The 27,479-nt window shown below is 38.3% G+C and overlaps 1 protein-coding gene across 2 annotated transcripts in view; it reads left to right on the top strand.

The window, feature by feature from the left end:
- Positions 1-27,479, top strand: part of LOC306773744 (rho GTPase-activating protein 6-like) — a gene marked incomplete at its 5' end in the record, with an annotated part of 109,008 nt that overhangs the window by 37,425 nt on the left and 44,104 nt on the right. The window contains one exon of one of the 2 annotated variants that reach the window (XM_079263643.1): positions 13,531-13,572. The exons of the other annotated variant lie outside the window; for it this stretch is intronic. Within the exon in view, the coding sequence (XP_079119769.1) occupies positions 13,531-13,572 (42 nt within the window). Of the gene's footprint in view, positions 1-13,530; positions 13,573-27,479 lie in introns of those variants that run through there. 2 annotated transcript variants of the gene reach the window in all.

Genomic DNA, 27,479 nt, shown 5'->3' with positions numbered 1-27,479 from the left:
CTTGAAGCTCCTACTCGAATCTTTTTGTGGCTATTATTTGAATCGCGGCCCTCACATCAGTTTGAGAGGTTGTTGCACACGAAGCAATCCAGTCAGTCTACTTAGCGGGTGACAGAGTCAAAAACACTGGTTTTCAACAGAAAGGGTTTCAATTGGAACTAGACCAAGAACACATTTGTTGTTCACAGTTCAGAAATTATTTATATATATTTCTATGTCCTAATAAAGAGAGCTGTTCTCTTGTTGGCATCACTGCTTTCTCATGCAGTGCCAACCATGTTTGGATCAGATTTTTTTTTTTATTCCTTTTTAATGTGCTGTTAGCCCAACTCAGAACAGGATATGACCCAAAAAAGAAACAAAAGCATTTGTTTAAGAAAGGGAATGTTGACATGTGATAGCAAGACGTTGGTGTTCAGAGGGTTTGGCGTAACCAAAAGAGCTTTGTGTAAATGAAAGCTGGACTGCAATAAATCATACAGGGAGCTGGAGAATGTTTGCAAGTCATATGTCTGGGTCTATCAACTAATTTACATCCATTTTTTCCCCAAATCTAACTTTCATCATTTTTATTAATCCCAGACATCACAGGCTGCTTTTAAAAATTACATGAGATCAGAGAGCTGGTCAGTCTGCAACCTCATGTCTTTGTTTCAATGTGCTGCCTTCGTGACTTGACGATTCATGCATTCAATTTTGTTTTCCAAATGGTGCTGTCCAATGGTAAATTAATTCAATCTGGAATGTTTCTCTCCTCTTATAATATGAAGAGTTGCAGAACATTTTAGTGACAAGGAACTTCTTTGTACAGCTGCAGCTACTGTATATCACAGAGTCAGGTGGGGATGGGGGAATCATGGAGTAGTTCTTTGCTAGCTTGATGCTAGCTTGAAGCTTACTTGCCAAGCTTGCCTTAAGACCAAAGTATTTATGCACTGGAAAGCACAATACCCTCTATACCAGGGGTGCCCAAATTCAAGAGAGGAGCAGATCGACAGTGGATCGGCAGGGTTTCTACAGTTATGTGGGCTTTGCATTGGTGGTGGTGAGGAAGCATCCGAGCCAGAAAGGCAAATCTCTTGATTCACTGGTCAATTCCAGTCGCCACTCTAATGTATGGTAACGAACTGTGGGAAGTGATTGGAAGATTTCTGATACAAGCTGCCAGAAAGAGTTTATTCAACAGGGTATATGGGCTCTGACTAGTGATAGGGTGAGAAGACAGACATCATATATACGTAGACGCCTCATTGAGCGCTGGAGAGTGACCCAACGTCACCGCCATATTGGATGGGTGTCTGCTTTCGAGTCTTGCTGCAGACTCAACGTAGTTTCCCCACAACTTTTAGTGTATATATGACACACAAAACACTTTTCTACATAACTGGTTTATAAATAATTTTAACAGAGTGAATGATCTATTTGTAAATGATAAATTTTACTCCTATGAGGTGTTTATGCAAAAATACAATATTGATGTTTCAAAGAGTTTTACATGGTAGCATAATTACCACCGCCAATGAGGTTATGTTTTTACCGCTTTATCTGTTTGTGTTCAAGATAACTTAAAAAGTTAAGGACGGATTTTCATGAAATTTTCAGGACTTGTTGAAAACATGAAAAGGAAGAACTGATTTAATTTTGGTGGTGATCTGGATCACCGTTTGGATCCAGGAACTTTTAAAGGCCTTGGTGGAGGTTTACGTTCTCCGAGCGTTGTTCTGGGTAACTTCTGAATTGCACAGTTTTGATACAATATTTTTTCAGACTGTGTACAACTGTATGTCTATATTGATAAATTATTGTAAATAAAAGAAAGAGTCAACTGTAGTCAAAAAGTAGCAACTATTCCCGTATTTTGTTCAGCATATGGTTGCAATAACCAGCAAAATATTGAAAGAATGTGTGGAATTACATTTCACAAGGTTGAATAATAATTTATTTGACGAGATAATAGATACATCCAAATACATCAATAATATTGTTGTGGTTGTAGCTTACACCCTACAAATAAATGCATTTGAGACTAGGGGTGGGAAAATTGAATCGAAAAATTGAAAGTTGGGATTTTTTGCTTCAAAATTTTAAAATTGATTTTTTTTTTTTTTAAACAAAAAAAATTAATTTTTCCCCACATAAATCAAATTAATCCATTATACTTTGTCATTTTTATTGATCTTTTTACTTGTCTTCCTGGGCATTATAGCAGCAGAATGAATATCTGGCTGCTGTGTTTCCTCATTGAAATCAAGAAAAATGACGAGCAAAAAAAGTTTTACACTTTTTTGTCGTTTTTAATCTACAAAAATCAGCAATATTGAAGAATTGTAAGAATCACAATCTAGAAGGAATCGGCACCCAAAAAAATCGTAATCGAATCAGGACAAAAGCCTATCATCCCAGCCCTATGGGAGACCCATCCAAGATGGCGTGATGAGATGTTGGCTCGGATAGGCAGTGTGACACGATGCGCCGTCTATGTATATATAATGTCTATGTGAGAAGCTTGGCGATCCAGGAGGGACTTAAAGTTGAGCTGCTGATCCTCCATGTTAAGGGGAGCCAGATGAGGTGGCTTGGACATCTGGTTATGATCTCCCTTGGACACTTCGCTGGTGAGGTGTTCCAGATGAGAACCACTGGGAGGAAGTCCCGGGGAAGAACCCTGGAGGGACTTCATCTCTTGGCTGGCTGAAGAGCAAAGTGGATGGGGTGAGAGGAAGTCCGGGCTTTTGGACTTGAACCATTTCCTCCACGATAGAAAATTGGGATGGGTTGGTGTCACAGCTTCAGGAAGTAAATATTCCTCTTTATGTTGGTGCATCTTTTATTTCCAACAATGTTACATCATCACAACATTTCATGTTGAAATGGACGTGGTATGGAGATGAGTTTCACAGCACTGCACCGCTAGCCCCCCCCTTTTCTCCATCTATTGGCCTTCAGGACTTAGTATGGAGATTCAGGACAGCGGGTTGGCCTGTTGATAGAAGCATCCAGATTGAATCCAGACCCATGCCGTTGTCACTGTGTGTGCGTGAGCGTGTGTGTCCTGTATTTGGTGGATGTTGATTGATTGGTTTCTCCAAAGAAAACATCTTTTTCTGCCAGCCGAGGTTCATCTTTTAAGTTTTATTGTGGTCTAAGACCCCGAAGAAGACGTAATTGGTCGGTCATGTTTGTTTAAACGTCCACCATTACCCTACGCAGAGAAAGGCTGAGCGTACGTTGCAGTCTTTTTTTCTTTTTCATATACACACACACACACACACACAGAGGCACACGCACACATTCCCCAGTCCTGAGGTCATCCCCCAGAGCTGCTTTGTGCAGCTCCTGCTGTAAATTTGTTTATGTGTGCCTTGTTTTCTACCACCGATCCCCCTTTCGCTCCCCTCCATCTCATTTTTTTTCTTCTCTTATACTCATTTATGACTGCATTGTGAAACCAAGGTCAAAGTTCAACATCAGAAGACAGATGGAAAAGACAAGCAAAGCAAGCAGTCAAAGGCAGGCTGTGGTGGATAAAGTTCTTGTTTTTCTGTTCTGCAAAGTAAAGAAATTCATATTTTGTGGTGGAAAAAATAAATCTGTTCAGAATTGGAGTATCCATTGAAGCTTTTGCTTGTGTTGCTTTCATAGACTATATATAAAGATGGGCGTAGCCTCCATGACGTCACCCATAGGTTTCTGAAATGCTAAATTGAAGCTCGGTGGGCGGTTCCTACCATCGCCATCTTGGCAGAGGCATGCGTGTCGTCTCGCCTGGAAAATACAAATCTAGGCAAAGAGGTGGAGCTGAGAGGGGGGCTGTGAGCGTCATGGTGGATGATTGACATCGAGCGAACTCTGACCTGTCTGTAGCTAAGCGCTAACCAAGCTAACCCGGAGATAAAAGGAGCTAACCAGCTAACGGAGGTAAGCGGGCTAAAGCTAAGTCACGTTGTTAACCGGCTAAAAACCGCGGTTCTACGTTCTGAGTTAAAGCAGGAGATCGAGTACCTGTCAATCTTAAGGACACGCCCCTAAATATGCCAAAGTTTAATTTTAAACGGGTGAGTTAGAAAAAAATTCATCATGTTTATTTCTATAGCTGAGAATCTCAGAGGTTTTTAATCTGATGGTCTTAAAAGGAAAACAACTTCTGGAAGTTGTTCCTTTATTCAGTTCTCATGCAGTCTGGGGAAAAAAATGGATTTTTCTAGGAATGAAAAGGGTTAAATAGTGCAACGCTTAATGGAAGGAATGAAGCATTTCCTTCTGTTAAAGTTGCATTCTGTCAATTTTTTACCTTAAAAGTCTGCGTGACATCTCATGTGCGTTTCTCGTGCCGCTGCTACCCAGCAGCGTCACAAGAAACCAACACTTTACAACTTTTACATCCGGGATACGATGTCACGTTTCGCTTCATTGTAAAATAAGGAACTGGCTGTTCTGAACACACAACGTTGCTGATTCAGTAAAGAAACAAGAAAATTAAACGAGAGAAAAAGGCTAAATAAGAGTAATCGTAAGATTGTCTTTAGCTGGTTGGAGAGCTAACAGGTCAGCTAGGATGCAACATGGATGCTGAATTAGCCGTCAATTGAAGGGCACGCAACTGGGGAAATGTGTCTTTAAAAAACTCTTTATAAAAAAAAAAAAAAACAACCAATCCACAGCAAACATGGCTCCAATATGGATTTATTCTTAGTGCTAACTCACAGTCTAGGACAGGGGTGGGGAACCCTGGTCCTTTTGGGCCAGAATCCTGCAGGTCTTCCATGTATTCCCACTCAAAAAAAAAAAAAGTCTGCTTAAAAGAATAGACAGGTGTGCATATTCTGGTTTATTAAAACCTATTTAATGCACTGCAACTATTCAGTGCAGAATCATCTGAAATGCTGTATTTTGAGTGATTAAGAAAAATGTAAATGTTTTTCCATTTGGTTTTTTTCATTAAGATTCAAATTATTATACAATGCAATGAGTTTGGATGATTAAAGAAAAAAAAACATTCACATCGATCATGAAGATGAACGAACTGAAACAGCACATGCAGAATAATTAGCAACATGGTGCAGACCATTATTAGGGTAATTGGAGGGGCTGTATGACTGCAGTCATACATTGATCACAACATTCAACACAACTGTATGCTCTGGTGAAAACAGCTCTCATCATATTAAAATGCAACATTGGACCACATGCATGGATGAAACTGGATGAATTGAATGACATTTGCCTAAAATTTCTGCATACCAGCCTCCTCCTACAGCAGCAATCTCTCCAACAGAGACGCCAATCAGCCTTGTGAAGTTAGCTTCTAAAAAGGACTAAAAGAACAAGACAAAACGTAGGAAGGCTTCACCCATCCTCCAGTCTCCCAATCGGACGGAATAAATTGGAATGTGTAGAAATCAAGCCGACGCCACAAAGACCTCTCCCCATAACCAACATGTTCTGATCTGTGTATTTCACATTAGGACATGAAAACAACTCGCAGTAAATCCGCCAGTCAGAACATTTCAACCATGAGGAAAACAAGGGCAGCGAGGACATTTTTCAGTGTTGAGTCTGACAGCTGCATGAAAAGGGCTTGTGAAGGACTGGACGAATGCTTCTGGAATTTAATATCGTCTCCAAATAGACGAGAAGAATTTGCAGATTTCGTCACCCTTGCAACATAAAGTTAATTTCTTTAGTTAAAAAAACAAAAAAAACAAAAAACTGAATTTGAGGAGAATCTGATTCTTCTTGCATGGCCAGCGTCCGTTACTTCTTGCATCAAGTCTCTAAACTCTGAAAGAGTTCCTTAAAAGCTGTGTGGGGATGGCGAAGGGGCGTGTATGAGTGACACATGCAAACTCTTGAGCTTGCGACATTAATTTGTGGCGCGCTTAAGAAACCGATCAAAGACTTCAGCAGATTTTTCTCAGTCATTTTCTGGATGGTCTTAAAGTACTTCAGTGAAATACTTTCCACTTGATGGAGTGACTCCACGACTCAGGCATTCGGCTTTTGGAAGGAGGACGCTGCACCTCCCCAGTAAATTATGTAAACATTAGCATTTTGCAGCTTGTAAAAACAGGAGACCATGCAACTCTGCTAATATGGGCTGACCTCATATGTTCCCTGTTAAATAAGGACAATTCAAATAGGAATGATTTCAGCCACTTAGGTCACAACTATTAATATTTAGATGCTTTTATGTCTGAGAATATAGTAAATGCATATTATTTTAGGCTAATTAGGAGAATAGGTGAGAGAGATGTTGAGGTGGAGTTTTAAATCTCTTAAAGATACTCATCTTTTATACTTCTTTCCTAAATCTGAAAACAGCAAGGTGGGCAGGTGGCACAGGGAAATTTCTAAAAATCTAAAAATGATTGATCAGTTTCAGGAGGAGATTAGAAGTCCTGGCCAGATCAAGTTAAGTGTCGCTTTGTAACATCTTACAAATAATTTCAGCCTGTTTTGCCCCATTTCTCAACTTTGTGTTTTTTTATTCCCTTTCAATCTTTATCTGAAGCTCCCTCAACAAGTGTTTGCTGACATATTTAACTAATAACCTAAAGAAAAAGAAATCCAACATCTTCGTCTACATTTCATCCAGACAAACAGGAACCAATTCTACTAGCTTAACCTGCCCAAGTTAATAAATAATGGATCCTTGCAGATGAAGCCAATTCATAGGATTTCCTGTTTCAGCCTCCAAACATGCAATCCAAATAGTTTATACCAGCTTTGTGTGCACCTTGTAGATTTTTGACTGGATCACATGCTTTTTAAGAATTTTAAAGATAACCATGAACACTTTGATATCAAATTAAACAGCTTTTTTTGTCCATAAAAGCAGATTTTAGGAGGCATTATTAGACAGAAATCTGTTTTAACTGTTTGTATATGAGCAAATTATTTAGATGTATAAATCTTGCAGGACAGGATTTCCTTTTTCACTTCTTTTGGATTGGATATTTGGCATGATGATAAAATGCAGCTTTGGAGAAAAACAAAATCATCTGTGGAGAAGATTTAAATAAATGATAAAATAATTAAATAAATATAAAAAATAAAAAGAAAGAAAAACAAACAATGAAAACGAATAAAATAAATAAATGAATAATATAATAAAATAAATAAATACTACCAGGGGAAGTCGTTTCTGAACTTATGTCTCCACCTTTTTTCTTTTGTTTTGCAGGAGTTACCATGACAACAGGAGAATCACTGGTTGCTGATCAAATCAATATTAGCTTGCAATCAGGATTAATCATTGCATTTTAATATTGTTCACAGGATGCATCAACCTACTCCAGATTTGATCAATAACGCTTCAGTTTTTAACGTGGGACAGTTTGGGATTTTTTTCAGTTGTAAACTAACAAACATCTTGTCTGATACTTTGGGAACGAAAGGAAGAATAAGCAAAATATCCATTATCTCTTATTCTAGGTATATAGAGCACAGTGAATATCAAGCTTTGAGAAAAGAAATAAAGTATTAAATATCCGACAGGATCACAACGAAATAGACCATAAAGGTAAAAAATGTCTGCTACATATAAGATTTAAGTGGCTGGATTACATTAAAATCTTACATAAATACTCTTCAGGTCTTTTAAGCATCTTTTCTTTCAACTGAAACCTAATTTAACCAAATAAACTCTCAAGATTAAAATATCTTTTGCAACCACACGATGGTCAAATGGCTCGGCCAAGCAGGCAGATGTTCATAAAAACAAGTTCAACTCAGTTTAAAACTGTCATGCAACGCGATCTGAAACCACAACCGGCCTTGTGGCCGCTAACCAGCCAGGGTGGGGATCATGCAGAGCCTAACAAGTTGATGGACATCAGGTGTGCAGGCTGATTAGGAAAGGACACAACATTTAGTCACAAACAGCCATAAATAAAAGGGCTGAGAAAAGTAAGGGATAATGAAATACTACCCATTTTCCTCCACTGTTTCTAAGTCGGTTAGCTTAAAAATGAACAAACAGCAAGTTAAAATAGAAAAATAAATTATTAAATGAAAAATAGTTTCATACTGGATTCAATCATCTGGATCCAGGCACAGTCAACTTAGCATGTTTTAAAAATGCATTTATGAGCTTGGCAGCTGGCATCAATGTGCAACGCTGGCATAGAATTAACCCTTTAGCTGCCTGCTTCATTGTTTGGTAAAGTGCACAAAGTAACGAATGAGTTTTATCAAGAATTTGAGGAAAAAAAAACCTGGCTGGGCTATTGCTACCACTTGGTTTGAGTATGTGATCCCAAAAGGAAACTCTGTTATCCCAATATTGTTTCAAATAAACACCTTTCAACGATTGTTGCTTTATTACAGTGGTTCCCAAACTTTTTCTGCAGGGCCCCCTTTTCATCGACAACAATAATGTCGAGCCCCCCCCACCCGTCACATGAACCACAGAAACATACTAAGAAAAGCATCTTTAGTTTTAGTGGCTGTACTGTGGGTATCTATAATTAAAACCGTGTCAGTACTATTATCCATTCTCCAGAAGTATAAACCAGGAATCTCCGGAAACAACTTCAGGTGAGTGAAGTTCACTATGAGACGATGCTGCTTTAGTAAAACAACTTTTCTATATATGATAGTTTATTTCCAAAGTAACCTGCAGGCTTTTCTTTGTGTTCAGGATGAAATGTACTCAAGTGGTGGTGTAACTTGTTTGGCTTCATACTTCATTATATTAGATGATAGTATTTTGGTACACGCAAAAGATTGCATTCTCATTATTACCCACCACTGATTATTGTTATTACTGGTCAAGCAGGGACAGATATGTTCCATCATAGTTTGTTCTCTTTTTTTTTTACTAAATAAAGTCTCTCTTGTTGATTTATCATTATTTCCTATGAGTCCGGTGTAAAAACTCCCAAGTTTTATTTAGCCTTGCCGCGTCCCCCCTGTGATAACTCTGGGCCCGCCCCCCAGTTTGGGAACCACTGCTTTATTAAAACCAAACCATATTGAAAAACATGAAATGTTTTTCCTTGCCCAGGGGAAAGGAAAAATGCAAATAAATATTTTTCATTTGCTTTTTTTTCTTATTGTATTAAAACATTGAGGAAGAAACAAACTTGTGATTTAATCAAGCTCAGTTTGAAAGCAATTATATAAAGACTTGTATTAGACCCAGTTAGGTTCTACATGTAAAAAACAAATAAAATGAAAACAAACAAAAAAAAAAAAAAAAAACACTTACTTTTTGACTTTGTTATTTTGAGACTATCTGGAAGGAGGAATGACCAGTTGACGCACTGACCATGAGAAAGGCAGTCTTACTTAACAACAAGCAGATGATGACTAGCTTAATTGGATATCTGAGCACACCTGTGGAGCTAGTGTTAGCTAACAGTCGCTAATGTTGTTTTCACACATTTAGTCTGGAAGCACTTTGTGAAGGTGAAGAATTGGTGGCTTCTGTAACCACAAACATGAATGCTGATGTTTCTCAGTTGAGACAGCAGGATTACATTCCACAAAGCATGTAGAAGCAAATAAAATGGTTTGAGATTGTTAGCAAACACTGCTTCACTCCATAACTCTTTAGCTACAAAACTGTGTTGTTGTTTTCTCACATTTCTATAGTATGTCAATGAAATTACAAGTTATAAATGAAGGAAATCCTTAGAAATAATAAAGAAATACTCAAATAACTGACTGAAAATGAAACAAATACTTTTATGTTGGTGCATTAACATTAGCAACTATGCTAAAGCAACATGTCCACCATTAGCACCACCAGCTGCGGTATTTTTACTTTTAATTGTTTATGGTAATTTTTAAGAGTTAAAAATGTGACACATGAATGCATTTATGAAAATTTTTTTATTTTTTAAATAATATGCTAGGCATAAGTAAAGCTAGTATGCAAATCAATTGGGAAAAGCCCAAAATCTGTCTTGTAAAATTCAGTTAATCAACATAAAATTCAAGATAACAATCAAAACAAGCCTGAATTTGAATATCCTAGTTTTGACATCCTAACCAAAACTTCAAATGTAAACCAACTTTATGCCTCCTTCAAACATCTGATAAGCAGGAGCCTGTTCTGTTTAAAGACATGTTTGTCTTTCCTGGTAACCTTATAACACTGAAAGGTTTTGATGATGCCTGTACAAGATACACATCACTATACATTTCAGCACCTGGTTTACGGCTGGGTCAGTCCTCAGAAGCCTGTCTGTTATCTGTAGATTTTTAAACTAAGTGTTCCTCTTAACTTCTCGGCATTCTTGAAATGGTTTCGGCCCAATCTGATAAGCAGAGAGGAATCCAGTCTTTCTCACTCACTAACTCATTCGCACATTCTGCATATTAAATTAGAGAAAAAGAACCTGGTGTCTCGCTCAGAAAGAAAAAAAAAAGCAAAGCAGATGGTTTTTATTAACTCTCACTGTGTGCATGTGTATGAGGCCTTTTTTTTATCCACCGTGTCCTTGATGAAACCAGGTTGTGCTATGTTTTGCCTTTCTGTAAGTGGAGTCTTTTGACACATATTTTGCCAGAGCTGGTTCTACATTAAGTATTAAACCAACTGGAACAAAGATGCTTCACCATTTCGGATCTGTCAGTGGTTTTCATGTCATTTTCACGGTTGTTTAAAAAGGAGAAATCTCCTAAACAGAAATTATTACTGATCTTTAGAACAAGCATTTGACCACAGTTTCATCCTGTAATCCTTCTGGTAAACTCTGTCATCTGTAATTTTTTCCTCCTGCGGAAATTTGGCTTACCACATACTATGTCTAAAGAAACCTTACACTTCCAAAATATTAACGTCCACAACATTAGGATAAAAGGATCCATTATTAGCTTGACTAAAAGTACTTTTTTGGATATTTTAAGTGGAAAAAGTTCTCAAAACAGACTTTAAATCCCCCTTTTTGGAAATTAGATTGAACATAATGCCTTGCTTCAACTACTGTTAAACATGCAGCACAGTTACAATTGTCAGACATTAATATGTCTCATGGTCATAGACTGTATATAAAAAGATGGGTGGAGCCTCCGTGACGTCACCCGTAGGTTTCTGTAGAGCTGAATTGAAGCTCTAAAGCTAAGTCACGTTGTTAACCGGCTATAAAACCGCGGTTGTTCTACGTTCTTCTGACTTGAAGCCGAAGATTGGTACCTGTCAATCAAAATGACACGCCCCTAAATATGCCGAACTTCAATATTAAATTACTTTTAAACGGGAAAGTTAGAAAAAAATTCACTCCCCCCACAGTTGTCATGAAGGTAAACCTGACCTGTGAAACCTAAAATGGATTTTTGAACCAGGCTGTAAACATGTTTATTTCTGCAGTAAACATGTTTATTCCTGCTGTAAACATGTTTATTTCTGCAGTAAACATGTTTATTCCTGCTGTGAAGTTGGTCTTTTTAACATGGGAGTCTATGGGGATTTGCTCTGTTTTGCAGCCCCTAGTGGATGAAGGGGAAACTGCAGTTTTATACACTACCTCATAGGAAGTTGCCGCTTGTTCATGGCACTAAAATCCCATGGCCAACCATTTTCTCACCTTTTCCTTTTCAGTCAGAGCAAAGTTGTCTTCCTGTTTAAAAAGTTTAAACTGACTTTTACATAGCTGCACTAAAGTATCAGAATGTTGACATATTCACTTTCTTTAAAAAAAAAAGAAAAAAAAGAAAAAAAGACCATGTTTTACACGCTATGGTCTTTACTAACGTAGCATTCACAGCAAGTTTTCCCATATGTACTGTAGCTGCAAAGTGACTGTCAACAGTCACAGGCCTAGCCATAGATGCTAACTGCCATAGCAACAAAATAGTTATGACCACTACCTGGCTGGTTGCAGCAAATAACTAGCAAGTGGCTACCTGCCTGTAGCTAATAGCTAGCTTAGCTAGCGTAGAGCTAATCAGCCAAGGGAAGTAGGCAGACTAAACTTGCCGATTAAAAAACACAGTTAAGTTGTGTTGCAAACATTTTGCAGCCAGATATTTGGTACCTGTCAATCAAATTATGTTGAATTTATAGACTAATTACTTCTAAAGGGATGAGTTATGTATAAAAAGAAAAACTCTCCCCACCGTTATGAAGGTAAACCAGACCTATTAAACCTAAAATGTTTTTTGTACCTGTAAACATGTTCATTTCTGCTATGAAGTTGCTCTTTTTTTTTTAACATGGAAGTTTATCGGGTTTGACTCCCTTTTGCAGCCAGTGGATGAGGGGGGAAATCAATTTTTAGCATTTCCACTTCATGGCTTCATTTTTAACTGCTCGAGGTTGCTGCTTGGATAAAATCATATTGTTCTCAAGCTTTTTCATTAGTTTCTCACATATAAGCTGTAGAGCTCCAGTGCTAATATAGAAAACAGGTTGTTGGATGAAACTTATAACCAAGAAAAAAACTCTTTGGCACACATCAAAAAGGTTCAAATAATTATTTATTAAAGTAGGACTCTGAGCATTTTAATATAATGTATTGCAAGACAACAGCATTATGACAAGCAGGATTGTGTGAGTCCTCCTGCTGTTTCCCCCCCACCTCCTGCAGTAACAGTTACTGTTCTGCACCATAAACTATCTACAAACCAAACAATCTGCACGTATAGAGTTTCTCCAGTCAAATCTTATCAAGTGTGGAGCCCCATTTGTGGGTCACTGACATGAAAACATTTGAGCAGCCCTGCTGTTGATAATCAAAAGCTTCTTCCACTGCTGGTCCTCCTCCTCCTCCTTCAGTGCCCCGCCTATCCTTCTCTTTTTCTCTGTGCTTTTTCCCCCTCTTGTCAACCACCAAGAAACACATGAAGTAAAACAGGAAATGGGTGACTGATCTTTCAAAATAAATGAATAATAAAGCAATTCATTTCGTGTAGAGTAGGATTTATTTTTTTATTTTATAGTTTATTTTTACTTGTAGTTTATTTTTATAAACCAGAAAAAAGCGTCATTGTAGGAATATCTTTGATCCATTAATGCATTTCTTCACGTTATGTTGAATAAAAAGTTAAATGCAGCTCCTATATGATTTCTAAAGCATATGTTTAGGTCTGACATTGAAGGAAGTATTATTCTAATCTCCTTTACCAGACTATTAACCTAGTTTATTTGTGATATTTTGCTTTGCTGAAGTTTTTTTTTCTTATTGTTAAACTCTGCACAGGAAGTTGTGTGTGCACCAACAGGAACATGACGGCGGTGTCTGCCTCCGTGCTTTGGTTCAGCATCTGTCTCCACCAGAGCCCACGGGGCGCGCAGTATGGATCCGTTACGCATTGCGCGCTACGGTGTGCGTTCTGGCACGGTTGGCTTCCTGGCGTGCGTGTCGCGCTGTTGTTAAGACATCAGTTCTTTAAAGAGATTCTGCTTTGACTTGCACTTAAAAAAAAAAAAAAAAGGTCCGGAGGTTCCAGCTTGTCTTTCATGTAGAAGACGGGAGAAGGAGACTTTTCCTCCGCGCGCACACACACTTTTCTGGACTTCGATCATTTGTTGAGCTCCAGTTTGGAGGGGTGTTTACTGTATGTGGATAATCATCCGAGACGATGGGAGACTCCGTGTTCCTGGACAGGCACAACTCATATCTTGTGAGTATTCTGTTTATTTATGCGCCTCTGAGACGTGACGGATTACATCTCCTGTTGTCTGAGGAGGTCGTACGCGCGCATGAGAAGTGTTTTGAGCTGCACTTTGAGAAAGAATAAAGTTAATTCAGCCTTAAAACGTGCACACAGGTTCTGATGCATCCCTGTTTCCATGTTAAAACTATCTTTCTTCCCTTAAAACGTAAAATGTGCATTGCAGCCAAAAGCCAGTGCATCATGGCATGACTTCATGTGCACGCTTAGATATGCAACAGATAGATCAGGCTTCAAGATGGTAAGGGAAAGGGCGCCTTTCCTGACTTCTACCAGAAGCAAAAGTCTGAAACTGAGAAGACCAAAGAGGCCTCAACATGCAAAAACATCCTGTGATGGAAGGTTCTCGGTGACATGTGGTGCACAGAAGACAAATACATTCAGACACAAGACCACACATGTTTCCTGCTTTGACAAGGAAGCAGCTCAGTAATGATAGAAGAACCTGTGGCAGGATCTATGCATACAGGTACAGGTGTTATGGCAGCCTGCACCTCGAGGCTTGGTGACCAGATGAAGGCAAAACACACAGATATGGGTCAAGGCTGCGAGGACTGATGAGGGTGCCTGTGAGAACTCCAGCTTCTAAATGAAACTGTCAGCATTTCTGCAGCACAAATCTAACTTTTCGGTACATTTCGTGCAAAAATGAAGAAGTACTTGAGAAACGGGTCATTTAAATGTGGAGGCAGCATCTCATCTGCTGACTGCTTCACTTCTTCTGTGGATTGAATCCCTTTAAAAACCGACACATTGATTAGGAAGCAGTTTTCTTTGGCGATTGTCGCACTGTAATGTGGTTTTAATCAGGCCTTTGCGACAGGGTTGTTTAGCGTAGAAGCTGTTGCCTTATTGCCCTTAGTTGTGTGTCCAAAAAATCATCCAACTGTCAGAGATGCTGCATGTCAGCATCACAGAAAAACTTACTGCGTTTTGACTCGTGTTTGAGATTCTGGCCTGCTTTTTCTAAACTCTGTATAACATGGTAGAAAACCATGTAAATCCTCAGAATAGCTGGTGTGATTAGAAGCAAAAGTAATGGGATTTGATTGTGTTAAAGCCACAATGTGGAGAAATCCCATGAGATTATAGCATCTTTTAAATAATTGTGATGGTGGAAGTTTTTCTATGGATTTAAAGGAGAATCTAGAAAGACTGTGGACTATGATAATTTCCCCTTTTAGTGTTCATGTGATGTGGTCAGGCATGTGGACAAACCAGTGACAGCTGAGATTGCATCAAACACTGAATGTAAATATTCCAGCTGGTAGGAAACCCCGTTTTAGAGCACAAATAGAGCAATGGCGTTAAAAGGAATTGGTGATCCAGCTCCATTAGGAATAAATGGAGGAAATGGTTTAAAAAATGGAAAGAAGTTTCCTTTCCTTGCTGCCACGATGGTGCAAAGCCAAACAACTGCCTGAGAATCGATAAGCTGCTGATGCTGAGCAAGGATTGTGAAAAGGTTTTGAGCCATCTGAATTTTACTTCTGAGAAACCCAAAGTTTTCCTTTGGACAGTGACTCTTTGGCCAATTTTAAGTCCTCAACCTGACCATATTCAGAGGAATGTTTCTATTCTCTAGTTGTTAAGCTACTTAACGTACGAATCATTCAAGCATTAAAAAAAAGGTGGCTTACCCAACGGATAAGGCAGTGTTTTGACCACACAACAGACAAGTTTTAATAGGACTAATTTTGAATAAAATGTTTAAACTTGGCATAGCCCACCATTGTCTGCCGGGTGTCCTGAAGATTCTGGGGAAACTGGACACGTAGAGGACAAACGAAGACACATTGGACCTATAAGTATTTATCCACAGCAAATGAAGAATTCCTGAAAGGGATGTCCTTAAGAAATAAGAAAAAATCTCCAGCAAGACCTGACAGAGGAGCAGAGAAATGCATCTGGACCTTCAGGTAATCCTTCTGCTGTTAAGTGAAATGGTTTCTATAGAAGCATGGCTGTCAGGAAGCCATTCTGAAGTCAGGAAAACGGGGAGAAAAAGGCTGAGTTACGCCAAAGGACACAAGAACTGGACTGAAAATCAGTAACAACAGGTCTGATGGAGAGATGAATCCTCCCCAGAGCCTGGACCTCAGCATTACTGAAGCAGTGTGGAATCATATTGACAGAGAACAGAACAAAAGGCAAGTCAGTTCACTGGAAGGAATGCCAAGAAAGCTACGAAGTTTCCGATTTTGTTCAAATATGAGCTTATAGGGCACCAAATATTGACTTTTAAGCTTGTTAGAATCACACAAGCTTGCTTTTAACCCCTCAAATGATTGCATTGATAAAAAGCTTTCCAAGCATCTTGTTAAGAAATTAGATGGAGGTTGAAGACTTGCACAAAGCTAGGCCAAGTTATGTGAAAACAGAAGTTGCAGGGGAAAAAAATGGGTTATTTATATAACTTTTGCACCAAAGCTATTTTTTTGTTACATAATAAATGAATCATTTGGTCAAAATGTCATGAAAGAGTAAGAATCTGTTTAAAACAATTTCCTAAAGAAGTTTATGTAATCCAATTCAACCCAAAATAGATTAATTATTTTTTAAAAAAAACAGCAACAATTGCTTGTTTTATGACAGTAATTTGAAGCTGAAGCACTCTTTTAGGTTGATTTGGATTGTCCTTAAACATGGGGTGTTTTCGACTCAGTTTGTATTGAGGTGGACTTGGGATGTTTCTGGGTCCAGCCAATGGAGTGGGTGGGCTGGCTGTGGTCATATGGACACATCTGGTGATTAAGATGATCTTGATTCTTTTAACTTCAGGAACAAGTGGTAAAAACTTACTTAAATAACTTGGCTTGGTTATTCTAGAGCACTGCAAAACAATATTTATTTCACATTCAAAACTATGTCTAGATAAACATCTACTTTGTAGGGGCTTTTACTGTATATGGTAAGAAATCCATTCAGACAAAATCTGTTATTTTAAACATCTTAAAACGTCCCGCAAGAAAGCTTAAACCAAAAATGTTTTTACAAAAGCAGGCAGTGCTAGCACAAGACTTATGTCCTGACAGTACATCATAATCAAGTACAAGTGCACTTCTGCCAGGTTACCGTCTCATAAATCCTTAAAACGTAGCTGAACTTGGTAGAAGAGGTGCCTTTTAAAATATGACAAAGTAAGAAACATCCAAATGAAACTGCTAATGGAGGAGAGAATTCCGTTCCAAGCCGCTCTTCATTGGATGAAGGTTTTCGTCATTCCTGCTGCGGTAGATAAATACTTCAGATTCTGGCTTAACCAGACTGGAGACACAAAGGGATGGAAAAAGTTTAAAGAGAAGCAGAAAGCAGGTGAGAGAGATGGTCAACAGAACCTTATGGTTTGCCATTGCGTAAATGTCTAATCCCCTACTCCTCACTAAACACGGCCGCTCATTTGTTCCATTTGTATTGGTGTACGATGCATTGTGCTTATGGCATGAAGGCTTTGTGTGCTACTAACAGAATACCAACAGGGATAACAGTCTGGATCGATTACTCAGCTCATGTGCATTGTAAGGAATTTGCTCTCAACCATTGCTGGATGCAGATTTATGTGGCATTATGAGGATTATAAGAATGATACAAGGTGACTTTTAGTCAGCATAATCACGATAATGGCTAAAAAATGACAAAAGGAGGTAATCATGCCAAGTGTGATGATTGCATTGCATAAAAAGGGAAAAGTAGCAGAGAGGGATTAAAATTCTGACACTTTGGTTTTGATTTTGCAATTTAATACAGAAAAACCAACTCATTGTTTGACATTTGCCTTCCAATATAGATTGTTAACTTTCATAAGTGATGAATAACTGGTATCATATATTGGGATATCTTCTGTATACAAGTTAAGCTTGTTATTTAGAGGGTATATATTACAATCACTTCAATGGTACTATCAGTATTGACAGTAATTTTCATGGAAACTGAAGAAAAATGTATCTCTCTTACTCCTAACCTGTTAAAAATGTGCCATTTTAGGGATGTTTGATCACAAATTGGGTCACACAGGCCAAAAATCACCATTTTGGAAACTTTTGGGATATTTATACTCTTCTTGAAAGTTTTTTTCTTTCAGGCAAGGCTAAAACTTTTTCATTTGTGCTATCTTTACTTATTCTTCACCAGTAACACCTATACTGGTATTACATGAACACATTTCACATGGTTTCCCTTTGTGGGACTCCTGAAGTCATCAAATAGACCTTGTGGTTGTACAGATGCAATTTTAAAGCAGAGTTAATAATTAAAAATTAACAGCAGATATGGCAAAAACTTTCAGCCAGGAGAGGTTTCAGTATTGGTTCAGAAGCTTTTTCATTTATAACTGGCTAGCTAACTACTTAGCATTGTTAGCAGCAGCTGATTATTTTAGCTAGTTAGCCGTGGCAAATTATTTCCAAAAACTGATATCACGTGTTGAGGTATTGTTAATAGTTTTTTTCCGTATTTATTTGTGTTAAGTCACTAGCTGCGTTTCCATTTCATTTTTTCGCAAAATAAAAGCGATATTTGTAAGTTTTGACAAACAACAATTGTGATTCGCGGGTGTTTCCGTTGAGTAGTGTTTAGCGCATTAGCCTCTTGTTACTCATCTTAGCCTCATCTTGTTACTCCTGCGAGATTTTACAAAAATTGCGGATTAAGGTAGCCCCGTCGCAATATTTTGGGGTTTTTCTACTTGCTGCTACAGATTTTCAAAGCTTTTGTCCCTCAGTTTGTTTTCTAAAACTCTGAAATTCGCTGTTCTTTCTCCGCACCGAGCCATCTTTACCAGAAATGAACTGGTCACGACCCCCACGTCATGTCCGGGGACACGTAAATGTGAAAAAATGTTTCCATTACACTTTTGTGATATTTTTCTATACTAAACATCTGAAAACCACCTCATGACAGAGCAAATACTTTTTAGCAATATTTAAGACTTTTTTCGAACTATAGGTATTTCCATTTGCATTTTTTATTGCAATATTTAGTTTTTGCGCGATTCCAGGTGTAATGTAAACGCACATACAGTTTTTTTTATGGAATACTAAATGTGTCGGCAGAGGTTTAACAGGTTATGGTAGCTAGCATGGCAGACGGTAAAAAAGTTGTAGGCATCGTCTTAGTAAGTGTAAAATCTGCTGTTTTTGAATGGATCAAACATTTACCAGTCAATGTCAACATGTTACTGTAGAAGACAGAGAACATTGGATGTACAAATATTTAATAATAAAGTGTAAAAAGACAAAAATGTGAGATTTAGCAACAATATTCCATTTGAAGTTTTAAGCTACACGAGAATGTGCACAGGTTAATATATCCTGATCGCCGTCAAGGATTATAACGCTGCCGGAATAAACACAGACTGCATATGAAAGGCAAGGCAAGTTTATTTGTATAGCACCTTTCATGTAGAAGACAATTCAAAGTGCTTTACATGAAACATTAAAAGCATTACAGAAAAAAAAAGCATAAAAGAAATTAAAAATAACAAAACCACAATAAAATCATAAAATATAGTAGAATGATTTAAAGCAGAGTTAATTAAAAGTTACTGTGCAGATATCATGCATAGGCACATGAGAAAAGAATGAAATGAAAGCTAGACATGGCCAATTTGCCTTAAATATGAGGCGAATTGGTGCGTGTCATACAGTGCAATACCACTGGCATGCATAAAGCTACTTCCAAGACAAGGATGAACTACTTGGATAAGAACGTGATGTTAAACAGATTCACTCCTCCTGATGAGTGAGGTCATAAATATGATAAAACCAGTTGTACAAAATGACCGAATGATTTGATGCATCAATCCCCAGTTCTAAAAAAAACCATGAAGGATGAAACTAGATACTGAAAATGATGCGATAAAGAGTCTCTTTGCTCGGCTGAATAGCTGATCTGTTCACATCCATCTAGATTAATTTATTGTTATCATTAGGAGATAAGATATCAAGTCGTTTATTTTACAACTGAACAAATTTTGATTGATCTCAGGAACCCAAGCAGGAAATGTAAGTCATGTACACCCCATGAGCACAGAGTCTCCGTTGATCCAAACAGCAGTAATCACATTTGACGCTTTTGAAGAAGGTTGCGTATTTAACCTGTTACAGTAGATTTTCCTCCATTAAATTGAATTTTCCCTTTACAGCAACAGCAACAGTGGGTTTTACTCTCTGAGTAGCATTCTTGAGTCGAAGGTTAAGCCGTGGGTCATGTGTGCCCAGAGACATTATGTTGTCTGGATGTAAAATCGTGACAGAGAAATGAATGAACAAGGAAGTTTCAGAACGTTAGCTTTGAGCGAGCTAATCCTGGAGAGCAGCCAGCCGGCCAGCGTTGATGCTTTGCCAGCGGTCAAATAAAGATCGCCTTTGTCTGGAAGCCTTGTTTTGTGTTTACAAGCGCTGGCAACTGGTTAGTAGTTGTGAGTAGGAGATCACTTAAATGAATCATTTGTTTAGGGAGTCTAGGCTTCTGCGGATTGTGCTTTAAGACCTGAAATCTGCGTCTCGACAGGCTCAAAATCAATTGGTTGTTGGTCAGCTCAGACTACATAGGAAGGGTTAGGGTTAGGGTTAGGGGTTAGGGTTAGGGTTAGGGAAAGAGCTGCACGTGTTGACATATAGGACTAAAGAAACAAGGTAAACACAAGAGGTATTAATGAAATGATTATTGTTTAGATCATCTATCAGCCTAACGGCATGTTTAGACAAGACCCCGCCCCATCCTCCATTTCTCTTGCTTTGTCTCCAACGTTTTCCTCGTCATTGTTTTCATCAACTTTATCCCTGTTCTTTTAGGTCCTCCTGGTTGCCTTCAGTAAGTCGGTCATGCTGAGAGCAAACACTTTCCACCACGCTGTCCTCTTCTTACCTGCTGATGTGTGACCTTGCTCTATTTCGGAAGGCGTGTTTGTTTTACTCCCGGCCACTCCTAATACAAACAGCACGGGCTGAAAAAGCCACAAAGAATTGACTCATGAGACTTATTGAAAGCAGGGTTAGCAGATTGGGTTATGCAAAAGAGAATCTCTGTAAATATCTCTTTGGATGTTGCATATGTGGTCGTCTTGATCGACGACATGTCTGTTTGGATGGGTGGATAGCATCATCAAATGATGCGGCGAGTTTGTTTATATTAATCCCAAGTTTTCCGAAGCACACCCTGACCCAGGAGGAGATGTAGCACTGTTGCAATCAAAAGGAAAGCACAAGTTTGGGGGTTAAACTGCCTTAATTTTTCCAACAAAACCCCGCTTGACCTTTTATTGTCGTCTCTCAAATGCTCACGCTTTACATATGTTCTTTTACATTCATTAACACGAAAGGAGTCCTGTTTGTGGTGTCGCTCGTGGTGCAACACCAGAGCAAAGCAGGAAGAAAAAAGAAAAACGGCTCTGTGCGTTCCACAGCCGTCACTTTTGGCTCGTCATGACAACACTGTCCTTCCCTTGTTTTTCACCCCGTCAGGGAAAAGGCACTTGTTTAATTATCAACAGCGAAAAGAAAAGTCCGTCCTCTTCAAAAACTTGTCTTTTTATGGAGACGGTGGAAGGCTGAGGGGGAAAACAGAGCAAGGGGAAATGCAGAAGAGAAAGTTCTGGCGAGATATGATCCACTGTGCGTGGAGGCAGATGTGCTTGAAAGCGGCAGGGGTCTGTAGTGAACTATGTGCTCTAGATGTTTTTAGAGGTTTGATTTACAGCCGATGCTACTGCCGCGCTTTCGTCATTCGTTCTCTTTCTTTATCTCCCTCCCTCATGCAAATTTAAGAGTTGGTGAGCAGGCTAAACAGGGGGTTGGGTGTGTTTCCTGGCTGTTGGTACAACAGCTATAGGGCATGATGTCATTCAACATATCACCGTGTGAAGTATTACAACAGAGTTCAGGAATTCTTTAGGACTTCCAGCATCTTGTTTTCATTAATTTGCCTGTACTGTTGTAAAGAAACAACAAGGCAGAGCTATGAGAGTGTTTTATGAGTTTTCAAGCAGAACTAGAGGGTAAATTTGAAGAACAGATTGTGCTGTCCCGTGTAGAAACGCATCATACAGCTGGTGCTTTCTGCAACACGGCTACGCTAAAAACTAGATGAAGCTCTTCAGTTTATTTAGTCCTCTTGCATCCCATCGAAATCTTCCTCATAAAAGAATCCAACAAGTCATAAAGGTCGAGCCGAGGGTCTCTGTGGAATCACGTCGTCGTCTGTTGCTGCCTCATTGTGTCTTCAGAGGTCAAAGAGCAACAGCCAACGTGTGTCTCTTGAGTGTTTTCGCTCGAACAAGGCAGATGTGTTCTAGGGCTGTGACGATATGCTTTTGTCCCGATTCCATTCGATTCCGATTTTTTTGGGTACCGATTCGATTTAAATTGCGATTCTCAAAATTCTTTGATATTGCTGATTTCTGTCGATTAACCCCCCCCCCCAAAATTGATAAAACCTTTTTTTGCCGGTTATTTTTCTTGATTTGAGTTAAGAGGAAACAACGCAGTAGCCAGATCATCATTCTGCAACTAGAATGCCCATGAAGACAAGTAAAAAGATCAATAAAACCAATAAAAATGACAAAAATCTACAGTAGATTAGTTTTATTTCATTGGAAAAAAAATAGACTTTTTAACAAAAAAAATAAATTTTAAAATTGTGAAATAAAAAATCCCAATTTTTGATTTTTTGATTCGATTTTCCCACCCCTAATATGTTCCACAACGTAATCTGTGCAATACACTTTATGACTGTACAGTAGAGGTGGAAAATCGAATTGAAAAATCAAAAATTAAGATTTTATTACTTGACAATTTTAAAATCGATTCTTTGTTAAAAAAAATCTATTTTTTTTTCTAAATATATAAAATTTTTTGTCATTTTTATTGTTTTTCCTGATTTTTTTACTTGTCTTCTTGGGCGTTATAGCAGCAGAATGATGGTCGGGCTACTGCGTTGTTTTTTCCTAATTGAAATGAAGAAAAATGACGAGCAAAATGAAAGTTTTATACATTTATTTTGTTTTTAATCTACAAAAATGAGCAATTGATTACAATACTTTATTTTCAGACTTTGTACAACTGTATCTCTATATTGATAAATTTGTAAATATAAATAAGAGAAAGAGTGAACCGTAGTCATGAGAAAGCAGCAACTATTCACATATTTTGTTCAGCATACGGCTGCAATAACCGCAGAAATATTGAAAGCCGGTCGTGTAGAATTACATTTCACAAGGGTGAATAATAATTTATTTGACCAGATATAAATAGATAAATCCAAATGCATAAATAATAAAGTTGTGGTTGGACCTACACCGTACAAATAAATGCATTGGAGACTAGGGGTGGGCATATTGAATTGAAAATCAGGATTCTTTGCTTCACAATTTAAAAATGAATTTGTTTTTTCAACAAAAAAATATTTTTTTCCCCAAATAAATCAAATTAATCCACTATCATTTTTTTTGTCATTATTATTGTTTTTACTGATTTTTTTAAAACTTTTCTTATAGCAGCAGAATGATGGTCTTGCTGCTGCGTTGTTTTTTTTTTCTCATTGAAATCAAGAAAAATGACGAGCAAAAAAAAAAAAATATTATGCATTTATTTAGTTTTTAATCTACAAAAATCAGCAATATTGAAGAAATGCGAGAATTGCAAATTAAATCCAATCCCAAAAAATTGGAATTGAATTGGGACAAAAGCGTATCGTCACAGCCCTACTGACCAATGGATGTTCCAATTATCATTCATATATCTGCCGTTGTGAAGCAGAAATGGCGCTTTTCAGGGTTTTGAGCAACACTAATTTTGTGCGCGAACGTGTTCCTGGGATTTACTGTTTATGTAACTACTTCTGTCCAGAAGAACACACTGGGATTGATAAACAGTTTGTGATGGTTTATGTTTGACATTTTTCCAGTTTTTTTTACTTATGATGTTCATCTCCATCACCTCTGTTGGCATCTCTTCAACTTCACTGTTGGATTCTGATGCCTAACATGTTGATGACAGAGATCGGATGATTGAGAAGCTTCAAGGCTGAACTTGGAGGTTTTTATTGCCGTCATGGTGCCCTTTTTTATGGTATATAGTTGATAAACAAGAATGTGACACCTAATTCTTGTTGAAACCCTAAAATAATCCTCCAAAAATGGTATTGGATCAGCCCTGAGAAACATCCCTTTTCTTAGTTTGAAAGATATTTCTGTACAGTTGATTTAGTCCAGTTACCCTCCCCTTGTCGATGGTCGATCTGTGCTTACAACACAGTTGCACAAATCTCTCAATGCTCCATGCACAAGTAAAAAAACAACACTTTCAATGATTTACTGTCCCATTTTCCACCTCTATCTCTGCTGGTACAGTCAGCTAGAGTCCTGTGTGTACGATAAAAGGCAGGAATATGGTGGTGAAAGGAGCTTAACAGTCTAACAAATGCAAATGTTAAGCATTTATATTGCGTAATCATAAAATTCAATGGTCATGACAGTATTTAGAGTGAAATATATGGAGGAATTATGGAAAATCTGCATCTGTCATTTCGGGGTATTTATGGTGAGTATTGCCAGCAGGTCTAACAGCTGGAAGAGAGACCTTGTCTTTCTGTTTTTGACCTTCCACTTGACAGAATGACGTCTCTTAATCCAGCAATATGTACAGTTATGCTTATGTAAAAGCCTCAAAGCATGATGGGGCAGCAATGTATGGTGGAGTCCATGTCAGTAACACAACAAACCAATGCAGTGTGAGTCAACAACACAACAAACTATTAAAACAAGTAGGTTCACGGTATAGATGGCCTTTCTGTCCCATTGTGACGGTGGTGCTGTCTGTCAGGGATTATCTGAGATTATTGCAGGCATGTCTACGTGACCTTCTCTAATGTGCTCACTGGAGTCCTCATCAAGCACACCGAGCAGAATGAAAAGCCCACAGACCTGCAGGAGTCAGATAGAGTGATAGATCAGATCTGCTGACAGACAGGAAGGTGGAAGTCAAATTTCCAGCCTGGTGACATGTCAGAGTGCCTCACTAAAGGAAATATTCAGATAAGGAGCAACCCAGATGGTAGCAGCGGTAAGACAGGAATAGCCCAACCGTTTGGTGCAGCAGGGAAACCATGCACATGCTTGCAGTGGGTGTGTATCTATGTTGTCCTTGGTATGCAGATGTGTGCAAACTTGCACACACTTATGTGCCCGTGCGTTTAACTTGCAGCTTGTGTGACGCCTGGTAAAAACTGTGACCTGGGAGTGACAAGGGGTCTTTTCCTAAAACTGGATTAGCTGCTCTCAAGGCTGGCGCTGGAATGTAAGGATCAACACGTCTGTTGTTGCAGTGCACGTTCAAACACACGCTCATTGAGTCATGGCACACTCACTATTTACCTACCAGCCTATCACTCTGTATTAATATGCCCCCGTTGCTCCTTTGCTATTTCCTTTCTCTTTTCTCACTGGGATTATCGTTGGAATTGGATTTCAAGAAAGTGGTGACACAAGAAAATAAATGGTTATTTCCATTATTTAGATCAGCGCATGGCTTTGTGTTGATGTAAATGAAGATTAATTGACCTTTTGCATGACTGCTGGTTCTGCAGACTGTAAATAGATCCATATGCTCCACTATAACTCTTTCTTTTTTAATAAAAAGAAAAGTATGCTGTTGCCATGAAAAGGGTGGTAGTTTTACATTTTGACCCTTTCACCAAATTAATAAAAAAAAAAAAAAGTGTTAAAAGATGGAGAAATAGGTGGAGACAAACAAAGTCTGTAGGACAACCATTTTTTTTTCTTCTTCCATAAATTCTGTTTCAAGGTTTTTTCTTTAATAACATGCATTTTAACTTTCATTGAAAATGATTATTTGTTTAAATAAAGACGAAAAACATAGATATTCTATAGATAAAATGTCTATCTTTATAAAGAATAGTTATTAGTTTTAATTGACAGTTTATATTAGATGGACTTAGCGAACATGACTTCACTCCTTTGGAGACCCCTTAGCCATTACCATTACAGATTTTTTTTTACACTAAAGTGACATTTAAGGGTCACCAATAATATTTAATGTGGATTTTATTGAATTTCTCTTTGAGGATTACTAAAGTATTTTTCATTTCATTCATTTATTTTAATTTAATTTCATCATAGCAGCCATGGCAGTCCCTGGCACTCATTATTGCTAACCTTAAAAGTATGTGACACGTATTTTACATGTTTTGATGACACACTGACACAAACTATGTACTTTGCCCTAAATGAGAAACCATATTTCACAACTACGTCACATGATGGCTTTATTTTGTCTTCGTTTTAAGGGACTGAACCACTTGCTAGCAACTAGATATCAACACACAGTTTTTTTTTCAGGCTAGCAACACAGTCTTAGAAATGTTTTTCTTATGTTGATTTTATGCAGAGACTAAGATTGAAAAATCACAATTCACAACAAAGAACAGATAAAAACAAGTCACCTTGGACCTGTACTCACTTAGGAGAGCTCAGAGAAGAGACAGGATACAACATGGCTACTGTGTTAGCCTTTGTTAGAAAACACCAACGTGTGAAACAGAAAGTTTAGCTTCTTTTACAGATGTTTTGTAGCTGAAGATTGGTCCAATAAATATTCTTTTGCTAATTTTACAATCACCTGATTTTATACTGACATGAAACAATAGACTTGCTCTGCAAGATATGGCTAATGTTACACCGTGGCATCCATGTGATCGCTGTGGAAAATTGATTCTGCTACATGGCTGGTTTGCAGTTGCAGTTAGCAGTGAACATATAATCAATTTCTCCAGCCAATATTAACACTCTGGGGACGCTGGCATCGTCCGCTGCCAGGGACCATGTTGTGTTTAATCGAGCATAGCTTTTGAAGCATAAAAGATAGAAACTTACTTCCCCCCCCCCTCTTAATCGGGAGACTCCGGGCTTTCAGACGGTAGTTCCAGCATCACTGTAGCCCATTCATAGGTGATACAGTGTTGTGTCAAAATAGGTGTTCCAATCAGAGCCTTTGTCTTTGGCGCATGACACGTGTTTGTCCAATCAGAGCTGACGATGCCTCCTTATTTTTGGAATAAAGTGTAATATTCTAATTTTCGCCTATTTTTTAATTGTATTTTTTATCATAATACTCTTTATTTCAAGCAAAGGAGCCTCATTTACATAGCAGTTTATGAGATTTCAATTAAAAAAAAAAAAAAAAGATATAGGACATTATGGGGCATTGAAAGGTGGTGGTTATTAGCATTTAAACTAAAAAAAAAGTCAGGCAAGGTTTATTTCTCTAAAATACCCCTGGTCCCCAGAGGGTTAAGAGTTATTGTGTGTCTGAATTGATCAGCTAGAATGTGGGATGTTAGTTTTTTTGTGCTTAAAAGTTAAAGTCAAATCAGATTTGAATCCATATTGATGCACTGATCCACTTGGATGGTTTATTTTTACTTCACTAGTACCAAACAGGACCAGAAAGAACACGTTTTAATGGCTCTCGCAAAACACTACCAGTGGGGAAGTTTACTGAGTTCATTAAACAGCTCATTAGCACTTATCACTCTCTGCTTAAAGCGTTCGCCACCTGGCTGTAATTGTCAACACTTCGCGGCTCTCCTTGCTGGAACACGTTCACACAATCCCACATGTTGGTCGGCGGAAGGTTGGCTGGTTTGTGGGGAAGGACATCAACAGTGGAGAGCTGCGTTCATTCTCACTTTGTCCGGAAATCAATAATAGACCAGCTGACCCAAAGATGACCCGCGTTGCACGTGCACGTACCTGTGCATGTGTAAACACATGCATTGTCACAGCTACAGTGCAGGGAGAACAAAGCATCGCTGGGCTGTGACGGGTGTGGCGTTGGTCT

This window comes from Telmatherina bonti (assembly GCF_933228915.1).
Source record: "Telmatherina bonti genome assembly, chromosome: 24".
NCBI lineage: Eukaryota > Metazoa > Chordata > Actinopteri > Atheriniformes > Telmatherinidae > Telmatherina > Telmatherina bonti.
Note: the sequence above shows the minus strand (reverse complement) of the source record. Positions and strands in the feature narration are given on the sequence as shown.